This window comes from Lingula anatina, chromosome 1, assembly GCF_051362555.1.
Source record: "Lingula anatina isolate TDL-2025a chromosome 1, LinAna3.0, whole genome shotgun sequence".
In the NCBI taxonomy this organism is placed as follows: Eukaryota; Metazoa; Brachiopoda; class Lingulata; order Lingulida; family Lingulidae; genus Lingula; species Lingula anatina.
The window spans coordinates 2357536-2370546 of record NC_141767.1 but is presented as its reverse complement, the minus strand read 5'-3'; the positions used below and the strand labels follow the sequence as shown (position 1 = coordinate 2370546).

General features: G+C 35.1%; 1 protein-coding gene across 1 annotated transcript; it reads left to right on the top strand.

Annotated features, from left to right (window-relative positions):
* Positions 1 to 3190: 3190 nt before the first annotated feature.
* LOC106176465 (nucleoside diphosphate kinase 6, mitochondrial) lies at positions 3191 to 7105 on the top strand. Its single transcript, XM_087000468.1, has 6 exons — positions 3191 to 3386; positions 3665 to 3767; positions 3954 to 3993; positions 4564 to 4647; positions 4932 to 5008; positions 6287 to 7105. Exons 1-6 carry the CDS (start codon positions 3309 to 3311, stop codon positions 6472 to 6474), a joined length of 570 nt encoding a protein of 189 aa, XP_086856594.1. The 5' UTR covers positions 3191 to 3308; the 3' UTR covers positions 6475 to 7105.
* Positions 7106 to 13011: the final 5906 nt, after the last annotated feature.

Sequence of the window (13011 nt, the reverse complement as noted above, 5' to 3'; positions counted from 1 at the left end):
CAGCATCTCTTTTACTTTTCTATTTTTATCTGTAAAGTTAAAATTGCATGCGAAGTGGGTTGTCTCTCTTAAACCTGGGCCCGTTCGTTTAAAGATGTAGCCGGTTTTACAGGAATGGTAGTTCTAGAAATGGAAGTCCGGTGTAACAGGAATGGTAGTCGGCTAGAAACCGTAGTCGGCTTCCCTTTACTTTGTACAGGTGACATTCGTCCCATATACTTACCCCAATACTCCGACTAACCTTAACCTGTACTTATCATGCTGGAACCAGGACTTCCATTCCTGTCACATCGGGTCAAAGCTTTTTTAATCGTCAATATGACACCTCTCTATTTTTAAGTGAGATAGCAATCGGTATGGGGCGTAACTTTGTCCCTGAACAAGATTTTATCACGAAAATTGGCAGAGTTAACCACGAGTGTATGGGCTACAATCCCGTGCCTTCATTTTGTTTTAAATATCTTTGCTATGGAATTATTAGCCCCTGATTACTGATTTTCATTAAACTAAGGCATTACTTTGCTTTATCAACGATAAAATCTTAACTAAGACTTCTAAGAAAAATCGCTGGCAGGGTATTGGAGTACTCAATGATGTCATTAAATCGGCATTAAAACGGTGATCGTGGGTGCTCAGGTAAAGGAGAAATTTGAGAAACCGATTTTTCATTTTTTACTCCCAAATCGCAAGATTTTATGACGTCACCCGTAAAATGACATGTGTAAATGTTAATTAATTTAGTCACTGAAAACTGAAGATTTATCTATTACCCCTAAAAAATGTATGTTAAGCAGTAAATAAAGGAGTTTTTGGCGAAGGGTGACAAAAACCTTCGTACCTTTTTACGTTGCAACTTATGTGAGCCATACAATATAACTTCGCGAAAGATACATACTTGAAATTGTATAAAAGGGCTTTGAATGTTTAATCTGATGCAGGTAAACTACCATAAATCTTCCCCTAAAGTTCCGGCGCCAGAGTTAAGAAGAATTGTCGTTTGGTTTTATCATTCGTCGATATATGGCGACTGTGTAGACTTCGTAACCAGCATGAATTTGAATATTTTCGTCATCCGCAGACGTCGCGGTATGACCACACAGCGTTTTATTTCATCTGGTTTTATTATTGTGAAAGTCATGATCAGGCAAATACTGTTGAATTTTCAGGAGCACGTTCGAATATCATTCAATAATATCTTAGCAGCAATTGATTATTGTTACTATTACCGGGATAACAGTTTACCGTTTTGGGATAGAAGCATCAAACATGGTAAAAAAAAATGTAGCATATGCCATTGGATTTTTTTCCCTAAACGACCACCGCAGTTTTTTTGACAGAAAAAAATTTAAGGTTACAATTAATGTACATGCCTAAAATTATTGATGTTTTAAAGAAAAAAAGATTAATTGAGGGAAAAAAAATGGAAAAAGCTCGCTATTGTTAGCCTTCCTGTAATACCCAAAGCCAATTTATCTCTTTTGGTCATGATTATTCATTGACAACAACATCCAAATGTCTTTGATCATATTTTAAATGTTGGCGCTCCTCTGCAAAAGCCATTATCAATTTCCCCTGCGTGCGTTATCTCGAATTTAGGCGTCTCTGCAACTAAAGAACTTAAAATCTTATAAAGTTGGTTTGTCTGAGTAACATTTTGGTTATAAATCTAACAGCTTTGCCGTATTATTATAAGCTCACCGCTATGTAGTACTTCATGGACATGTATTTGGGAATAAATAACAGAAAAAAAATCGGTTACTGGTCTGTTATGTTGACAGCAGCATGCCATTTGCTCCAGGTTGTTTTCCCTCTACCATCACGAAAGTCCAGACTATAATTAAAACAAACCGTGCAAAACAGGAAAGCAAAGCCTAAATGCAACCAACTTCAAAATTAACAAAACAAATAAAACGCAATTTCATAGCGGAGAATATGATAACGCACCTGTTCAAACAAGAGGAGTACAAAATAATGACGAAGCTGTAACATAGCTAATTACTAAAGATCCGTTATCATGTTAGTGGTAAATTAATATTATGTAGGTAAGTCACTCAGTTGTATTTCACAGAAGCAGGTCTACTAATACAAGTAAAAACAAATGAGCCTTCATGTTTTTATGCCGGAAAGTCAATCTTGTTTGAAATGATTTTTATAAATTTACCTAAATTTTAAAAATAAAATGTTTTCAGGTGTGAAAAGTTGTTCATGTTTAAGTACATTTAGATGCCGACATTTCCTAGGATTATTATCTAATTAGCTGTAAAAGAAACAGTGTTACTCAGCTCCCAAACCATAAGAGACATGATCTGTTTTCCCTGGGTATATTTCGCCATCTGCCAGTGTTTAGGAGTAATTTCGTCTAATTGGTATTACAAATACTAAATTTTACTAATGCAATTACTTAATTAGCTATCAGGTAAGATTCAATTTTAAAATGGTTTTTCTGTAATCTATATCTCAACGCTTTCGGTGAATTATATGCATCACTTCTCCATAATAAATGATATTTTATTTTTATCATTAAATGTACAGACGATTTGAGATATTAATTTATTTTGAAAACATCAGCTCATAATTATTTTTTAATGATTAAATAGAACGACTAATGAAAAAAAATTAATAAATTGGTAGGACCACCCGTTATGTATGGTTATATTTTTTATGTTTAGACGCCATAGCAACTAGCTGCTGAACGGAGGGTAACATAAGTATATTGACCCCCAATCAGCGTTTAAAATGGTCTTCAAACTGATATACCCCTGGCGTCAGTAGGAAAAAGGCTGTAGTTAACCCATTACTGGATAAGCTCCGAGGCAATTACAGGCTTCCAGTGGGTTATTAAAACCCTTTTTTCATAGAGCTTGTAGGAAAACGACTTAAGTTAAACCGAATAATATTCTTCCAAGCTGTATCATTTGTTTGCGACTTCTTTTTTCACTTTTACAGTTACACATTGGTTATAGAGCCTGTTCATGTAGTAACCCTGTATTGGCTTTTTATTCCCATTAGTATTGTGTATAATCAGCGTCTGCAATATACTTTAAAGGTAATGTTATAATATGATGGTTTGAGCCAGAATCAAAAGTTTTTTGTGGTTTTCGTCTACAGAACTTGAAATATGAAAGCCACTGTTAAAGCGTGGAATGCGATAGTTGAGCATTCAAATGTTTCAGTTTGAATATTGCAAATAACTTCTTCGGAAGTGGAGATCGGAAAGAAGGCTACATAACTCGTGTACCGCACGTGAACTCGGTAGTTCTTTTCTTGGAAATGATAATACTTGTTGCATCATACTGTTCCAGTTGTAGATGACTACCAAAACGCGTCTTCAATTGACACTGGCCATAATCAAACCAGATGCGGTTGCACAGCCCCATGTCATTAAGGTAGGGGGATGTTGATTCAAAACAATCTCCCGTCTCTCGTCTCTTTTGCAGTATCCCCCCCCCCCATAACTTCATAAGTCTGATTTTGATTATTTTTTCCTAAATTACGTAATATGGTAATTTGAGCAGTGCTTCTGCTTTTTTAATAAGTATAAGGAATCAATAAGGATCCTAAGCTAATTTGTTAATTTTTTTCATTCTGGCAAACATTCGGTTTAAACAATCTCACCAAAACACTTTTAAAAATTAAATTATCCTTTTCGTATATTTGTTTTTAGTACATTAAAAACCTAATCCTGTCAAACAACTTCCTCTTTGTGAAGTCTAACATGGTGAGGTGGAGAAGATCAGATGCAGAACAGTTCTACAAAGAGCACGAGGGTAGGAGTTTTGTGAGGGTAATACTTGAGTATAGAATGATATTTGTATTTTAAGAGCTAAGTAATTATTAATTTGATAGGCCAGGAAATGTATATCTTCTGTAACAAACCATGCAATAAACAATACCATTATGAAAAGTATGGTTTAACTATGTATTAATATAGGTCACTTTTTTGGTAATTTCAGGACGATTTTTTCATAATAGGCTTGTCACTTTTATGTCAAGGTAAGATTAATTATAATAATTGTGTAATCTTGCCAAATATTGAATATTTTAAATACAAGTGCCATACATATTTATATGCATTTTGCTGTAGTCACCTTTACGCTTTACGCTTTTATGCTCTAAACATTATTTAATATCCCCCTCCCATATTGTGACTTGTTATTTGAAATATATATTGACATTCATGCACAAAAAAAAAAAAAAAAACACGTACACAGAGAGAAAGGGGGGGAGAGAGAGAGATGGGGATATACAAACATGAACATTTTCCTTTGTCATCTTTGCCTTGTCATTGTACACTTTATAAAATTGATGTACAGACTTGTATATACATACTTTGTTTCACCTCAGTGGTCCAATCAGTACACATATCCTAGCCAGGGAAGATGCCACATTTGTATATACATACTTTGTTTCACCTTAGTGGTCCAATCAGTACACATATCCTAGCCAGGGAAGATGCCACATTTGTATATACATACTTTGTTTTGCCTTAGTGGTCCAATCAGTACACATATCCTAGCCAGGGAAGATGCCACATTTGTATATACATACTTTGTTTTGCCTTAGTGGTCCAATCAGTACACATATCCTAGCCAGGGAAGATGCAATAAGCTGTTGGAGAAAGCTCATGGGACCCACAAAGGTCTTTAGGTCAGTATGTTTTTTCATTACTTTTCCTCTGTTCTTTTGTTGATTAATTGGTTGATTCATTCAGATAGTCTAGTTCTGTGTTCTATACTTTTGATTCCCTAGGTGACATTGTTATCTATCAATTTTAAAAATAAAATTCATGAGGAAGAGAAATTGATTTTACATCTGTAAAAGGTAGAAAAATGTATCTTGAAAGATTGTAAATTAAAAGGAATTCTTACCCTAGTCAATGATTTCAGATTATGGAATTAAATAAGGTAAAAGTTTTATTTGTGCATTTTCAGGACTCAGTATGAGGACCCAGACAGCATCCGGGGCCAGTTTGGACTCTCTGACACCAGAAATTGTACACATGGCTCTGGTAAGAGATTGGCAAAGACTAAGTGAAACAAATGAGTATTTTGAGAGTGCATTTCTCTGCCTGGAGACATGGCTGTATTTGACGGATGTCTTCCCCACCCCCACCCCACCCAATATCTATTACACAGCGATCGTGGTTCGGTGTGATTCAGTTGTCAGTCGTGAACTACTTCCTGGTTTTCACAAGGTCCTTCAAGCACTCTAAAACATCGGTATAATTGCAGCACATACCATAAATCACCCAAAAATAATTAGATATGGGCATATCAGATTACATACATGCAATTCCACATGACAACGATTTAGAGCCTCGCGAGAATTCTTTTCCCTTGACACTCTTTGTCGCCCTGTCGGTCGATGCAGCACATATTTCTAAACAAATTGACTGCAAATTGAGCACGATTTTGCACCCTCAGGTATCGTAACACGTCTTCATATCATGTACCTATTATTTCTACAAGTATTTTCTGCCCAAAAAATCGAAAGAAAAAAAGTTATCTCACTTTGTTGTTGGAAAAACTGCATTTTTCTATGAGCTCACATCTTCACTCCCGTTCACCTCCAGCTAAAAATGGCCACTTGGGTTCACGTCTTGCACCACTTGACATCACATGACATCACAATCCAGTCTCCTTCAGTACCCTCTATTGGGCTCTTTGCTATTCTCTGATATCAGGAGACTCTAAAATAGCATATAAAATTAAAGTATCAGAGATAAAATAATTTTGTAACAGACTACTAGTCCACCCTGTGGTCAGAGAGTAGTAGCCCTATGCAGTGATGCCATGTTTGGTATAAGTATCATTGAATACTGCAGCTTTGTAATATAATATCATATCATAAATTGGTTTTCATCTCACCAGTACAAACAGAAGTCAATTTTAGATTGACTGTCACTTATGTCTGACTGGTGTGACAATTATGTGGAATTATTGATATGGTCAGTTACATGTTATTGAATGCATTTTTACATAGTTATAGATTTATTAATTGCAGATGTCACATTGAAGCAAAGTCATCAATTTATGCAGATTTAAACGAGTGATATGTTATTTTACTAGAATAAAGCTAATTGTTTATTAAAGAAAAGCATGAATTATTAACATTGATTACAAAAAGATTGCTAAGCTTTCTTGGAAAATATCATGATTCTTATAATAAGGATAATTGTGTATTAAAGCACACCATAAATTATTAGTATTGATTACACAAGGTTGTCAGGCCGTCCAGAAAATATCACAATACATGATTGTAATTCTGTGTGTCTGATGTGTTTCAGATTCTGAGGAGTCTGCTGCTAAAGAGATCCATTTCTTCTTCCCTGACTTTGACATTGAAAAATGGTACAGTGAAGAAGAATTATTATTTAGACAAAGGAAAGTGACATTTGATCCCAAACGGGACATTCATATTCTGGACAATACCAGTCCCACCAGGAAAGAGGAACCAAAAATAACTGCAAGCTGACACAGTGATATGAAACTCTTTTAAACTGTTTGATCAAATCTTAAGATTTTTTAACTGTTTAACATTGTATCATATGTTTTACCTTGAGTCACCTGTGCCTTGAAAAACTTAATTTCAATGAAGACGGAAGAGTGTGATTACCTAACCCTGTTAATATCATTGCCATGAATTGATTACTGTACCAGTATACCATATCAAATCCATGTTGTGCAACTTTTTTTACATGAAGAAGGCAACAGGTAAAATTTCTTTCTCTCTAAAACTTTTAAAATTCAAGATTATAAAGAAAATTTGATTAATTTTATTAATTTTATCCCTTATTTTATAATTTATACTTTTAAATAAAATTGCAAAGATAAAAAATAAAACACATAAACAGTCATTACATGTAATGTTTGTAGCTCAGGTCCATGTGAGAACAACCAAGAGAATTTTTGATTTATCTCTTTTTGTCAAATTTTTATTTCTAAAGTTTTGCCAGTTTTTTATTTTATTTTATATTTTATGTATATTTCATTGGAGGAAGTTTGATCTTCTTTCATATGGAAAAATTTAAAAAGTCATTTCCAAGTCTCACAAATGCATGGTCTTTAAATTTATAAGTGCTAAATAAAAGTGAAACGTTTCTTAATTAACTTGTTAAGGTTCCCAGAACTGTATCTTCAAGTCCAAGTGCCTTTTTCCACAAAGGTCAGATGAGTCCACATTTCTGCTGTTATTGCAGTGTGATGGAAAATGTATAAGTGTGGTTCGAGTTACTGCTTCATGTCATGCTCTTGTCATCACATTGATACTGGCTTAATGCAACAGCAAAACATGTCTAAAACTGCTCAAGATTATTATGCTCTAGAATGGGCCTTTTGTGTTCCTTTTTTGTCAGTAAAGTCTACAAATGGCAATCAAGACATAGAGACAGACAAAGACATGCGAGTGTTGATGCCATCCTCCATCCCAGTGTACCACAAACTTTCATAGTCCCATTCACAACAAGAAAGAAGGCAACAAAGGATATCGGTTGTTCGAAATTTGACCAAACAATTTTAATTAAAAGTTCACTTTTATTATATAACCTCACTATCCTAATCATTTTAACATTGTAGCAAATTGTTGCCTGTATTTTTATGTCTGCACTATGATACAAATTATGCTCATTTATTTAGCTGAACAATTGTTACCTCCGCCAAGGAGGTTATGTTTTCACCCCTGTTTGTTTGTCATCAACATAACTCAAAAAGTTTTGGATGAATTTCGATGGAATTTTCAGGGTAGGTCAGAAATGGGTTAATTTAGAAGTGATTAGCTTTTGGTGGTGATCCGGATCAATAATCAATCAATAATCAAAAATAAAAAACTAAGTTATGCACCGATTTTGATGATATTTTCAGGAACTGTCAGAAGTGGGCCAAGGAACAGATGATTAGTTTTTGGTGGTGATCCGGATCAATAATCAATCAATAATCCATAATCAAAAATAAAAAACTAAATCATTATAGAATGAAAATTTAGGGGTGAAACGGCATTGGGTGGAGACTTTGCTGCCTTGGCGGAGGTCTGCGCTGTCGGAGAGCTTTTCTAGTTCTAATTGATAAACTAAAAAAATAAACGTATATTTGTTATTAAGCAATATAGCAATTAAAGTAGGTCAAAGGTTACCTGAGGTCAAATGTGAGACATTTTCTGAAAAATGAACCAAAAATGGAAATGAAAAATAATGAAAAATATCACAGATGGCAGATTTAGGAATGACACAAGTGCTGTAATGGGTGTTCAGTTCAATTTATGAATAAGGGGGGAGGGGGGAGAAAAATGCTCATCATTTGTAGGTTTACTAGATATGTATTCAAATTGTGCCCAATTATTTTCCTGAAGGATTGCTCTCATTGGTCAATTATTTTTGCGACAATATTTTAATTCGAGGTCAATTATTTCAGTTTTGAAAGCAACAGCACATGCAAAAATTGTCGGAAGCATTACCTTTCCACAAGATATATTGATTTTATGTCGTGAATACAGAGGAGATGGTTACAGTCACGGTTTCAGTATTTATCGCCTTTCTCGCCAACAAGTCATCTTATGCTTTGACAGTTATACCTTGATTGACGCTTTCATTTGTGTGCCTCCAAAGCAATATTGAGTGATTAACGCTTCCTGATATAATGCCACTTTTTATATCTCACAGGTTAATATTGGCACATTAGAGTATGTATCGCCTTCCTTGGGTTTGTCACCCTGCTTCCTCTCGCAACAGTTGGATTATATTGAGTGCTATGAAATATTATATATATTTAATTATATTCGCAATTTCGCACTAATATTTATCCCATTTTGATTTCTTACTCACTGTGTCCTTGTGATGAACTACATGTATACCTGCACTTTAAGCGTCGTTCAAGTTGATTTTTCGATTCATCAGCGTCTCAAAGTGACAACTGAGGGCGAATATCTCCTCTTCAAACGACAGTTCGTAAATCGACAGCTACTACAGTCTACAGGTGTATATTGGGTCCAAGTAGTAGACCATCTCAGTCTTAAAGCTGACGCCGTATTTGGACTTTAATTTTAATTTTGAAACGGAGGCCAGAAAAACTGTGTGAAGGGATTATAATGAGTTTATTTCCCAGTCCTCGTGTCTTATTTATTTAATGTCTATGTATTTTGTTTATACATATATGTAGAGAGCCTGCAAAACGTGTAGAGAGCCCGTAAAAATGCATCTGTTAACACTGAAGTGCTCAATAAAGTATTATTTTAAGTATTATAATTATTATTATTATATAATTCATGGACATACAATATCAGTATGCAGTCTAAATTGTGGTCGGTGATTGATAAGCTTATAGAAACTAAACACAGTGTTTTTTAACGTCTTGCATTCTGTGAAATCTTAGAAAAAGAAAAGAAAGAAATTAAGTCATCCATCTAAAACTATGACTAAAGCAACCAAAACCTTCGTATATGCACTATTTACTTGATTTGGTGTTCAACTAACCTTTCAAAATTGACTGAAAGTCCATTACGGCTGACACGATCAATATTTCTATATTAAAATATAATTCAACAACAATTATTCGATATTTGAATAAAATGAATATGCGCAGGTAACGCACCATATGTCTTTGTCTCTGCCATCTACTTGCGACAATATGATTAAACGTTGACTGACGTATCATTGAATTATAAGAAAATCAATAAGAAATTTATCATTTCAAGTAGATTTTCCTGCACAATGATTATAAAATATAGACTCAGCATTCACAGGCGTATGAGACGTACCAATGCATACGTCTTTAATTTCATTTAGACACCTGCTTCTCAGACTGTTGCTTGGCAACCAAGGCCGCAGAACCCGAAAAAATGCAAGAAAACCCGGTCTGAGAATATGGGTGTAATTTTCTATGGTTTACCAAGGAAGTTTTGTAGTATTTTAAGATTTTGTAAATCGCAATGATATACATCCAGAAAATTCATATCGTGATCCGTCAAACACCCAGGTTTGTGCAACATTATAAGATTGATTTGTCTTTTTCGTTCTTTGAAAAAGTTATTTTCTTTGCAATTGTTTTTTTTTTTTCTCTCTCTCATCCGTATCATTAGTCTTCATATAAACTGCTTTAGACGTAAGGCCTGCTGTGATCTGTCACAGGTCTGTGCAACATTCTGAGATTAGTTTGTCTTTTTCGTTCTTTGAATTTGAAAAAAAAATGTCTTTGCAATTATAGTTTTTTCTCCTTTATCCGAACCATTTCTCTTCATATAAACTGCTTTAGTTAAAAGCCTTGCTGTCACATGATTCTTAACGTCCGCATACAATCTCTCTCCTTCTCTCTCTTTTCAAGAAAAGGTCAAGATATATTGAACATCTTTAAATTCGATAGAGGTTGATTCTCGTAGCAAATCTACTTTAACCAAAGGCGTGGATTGAATTCCTTGCTTTAAAAAAGTGCAAACTCGCCGTCTGAAAATGTCTGTTACCCAGACTGAGAAGTAACGGTGCACACAGTATGAAGAGCATGTCAACCTAAGTCGGCATTTATTGCTAATAAATCAATCGATCCTTTAAACTGGATCTTTTTTCCATGTCGGGTTGTTTTTTCTTCTTCTCACACTCTTTATGCGTTTCGTTAATATCTCTGTGCGAATGTTTTATGATCCTGTTGTGATGAAGGCCTTGGTTTCTGCCGTCGCACGAAGATTCGGGATCAACAACAGAGGGAACCGCGGACTGAATGTATGTCGACGACGTCGTTTCCATTGAATCTGTGACGGAGTCATCCATGAGTGCAGAAGGGCAGACGGTGCATTTGGGTGAAATCGCTTCATCGGTCCTCACGTCCAAGTGAGACATATTTTTATACACGTTCCTCTTTCCGTGGATTGCGTCTTTACTGGCGTTACAGCCCATGCCTTGCTCTTTCACTACTTGGTTACTGTAAGCCTACGAGACTGATATAGCTGCTTTTGAAGCCGTTGATTCCAATAACAAGCCGAAGACAATATTAAGAAGACAATGTAGCGTAATTATACGTGGTGTGTCACGAAAATAGGAACGGCTTATTATGACACACGTATAAAACCCTCTCTCGCATTGACGAAGGTGCTAATTCAGAGAGAAGGATATTCTAAGAATTAAGATAAACATAGCCTGTTAGGCTTCAATCTTTCATTATTGTCTGCAATTTTACATTATTCGATATTAAAAAGCATCCGCTTTTTGAACCAATGAAAAACGCGCAGCATCAGCGTTCACAATGCGTGTGATCGGGTTTGTTGCTTGGCAACAGATTCTGAAGTAATGGTGCATTGCACTTCTGGCCTCTCTCTTGGCTTCAGTTACCAGCAGCGATACTGTAGTATGCTCACTAGTGATCTATACAGTTCTAAGGCTTCTATAAATGTGATCCTCTTATGACAGTTCTAAAGAATCATTGTTTATTTGGATTCAACAATTGGTTGACTTTACAAGGAGTTCATATTTGCTTCTTTTGGGAGTAGTTTTATTCACAAAATCAGAGTTAGACCTTAAAATAGGAAAAGATTATTATTCCTGAAAGTTTCAGCAATATTCCTTTTATCTTCAAGTATACACTATTCAAGTCCGTTGAGAAAATTAATTTTTCGGGATCTAAATAGTGTGTCTTAACCAGATATAAACCCTGTTTTTTCTTCATTTGGCTTTCGTCGATCAAAGGTTTTCAAACATTCTTTGAATTTGACGTTGCGTGAAAATACAATTTTTGAACAAAAGATAATATATCATTACTTAAAAAGTACGAAACGTGCTATGGGACATCCACAAAAATACAGGATATATAAAAAAGGAAAGTAAAAAGGGGTAGATATAAGACAATTCTAATTCCTTGCACAGTCCTTTTCATATGTAAACTTACTACATTAACGAGGATCAATAAGCTTCTTCAGCTTCGCATTGTGACAGAAATCATCGCGAACGATATCTCTTGTGTGTACGTTGTTGTTGAAATATGTATATAATGCGCCTCCTTGATTTGGAAATTAAGAAGTTTGAGCCAATAGAAACATATTGCTTACCACTCATTTGCATAATAAAAAGCCAAGGCCTTCCCTGTGAAACATGATTTCCTCGGAATCCACCCTGCTTCTACTGATGTTGTACACGTGGTTTCATTCACGGTAGTGCTCTGTAGAGAAAATGTGTTAGATGTGCTTACGCATTATTTTTTCGCTGACGGTTGTTCTAGAGGATTGTTACAGAGAGGTCACCTGGAATTAATCGATGTTTACTCGCCCACATTTTGCCTTTAAAGTTAAGGCGTCAAATTACAGAATCTTTGTTTATATCTGAGTCGTAGGTAGAAATGAGATTTATTTACTTAATCACGATATACACCTGCTGTGGGGTGCTGTTATCCAAATATACCAAACAAAACGCGGGTCCAACGCGACACTTTGTGAGGGGGCTAAACCTTAAAGCCATAAAGTGAAATTTCATAATCTTTTGTTCCTTCAGAGTTGATCTAGGATATTATAAAGTTGCCATGGCAAGATGACAATCTAGCAAAGAACTGCTAACCGAATATATTAAGGTCATAAAGAACATAGCTTATTATTATTGAAAATTGTCTGATCGTTATTAAAGATTTTCGTGGAAACGGAATAAGCATTAATTTATATGAAATAAACTATTCACCTGTAAAGATATACAACAGGATTTTATTTTTAACATTTGAGTTTGTAATGCTCTGTAGAAACCCTTCATATCATGTTGCTTGACTTTTAAAGAGTCACATCTGCTTTAGAAGTTGAAAAAAGGAGCTCTTATTTCGCGACCTTGTGCATTATCTATTCTCAGTCTCTCTCTTCTATGGCCGTTGTCAGACAAAAAACATCTGAACATGAAAGTAATTCATCATCATATTTCATAGCTATGAAGATGGAGACTGCTTGAGGCAACACGGTGTTTCCCGTTAACGAGCTGTCCATCACGTCGTATTATTGCAAGACACGTCTGTAGACAGTGCGTGTGATTCGCATAACAAATAGAATTTTAGTAACGCAGAT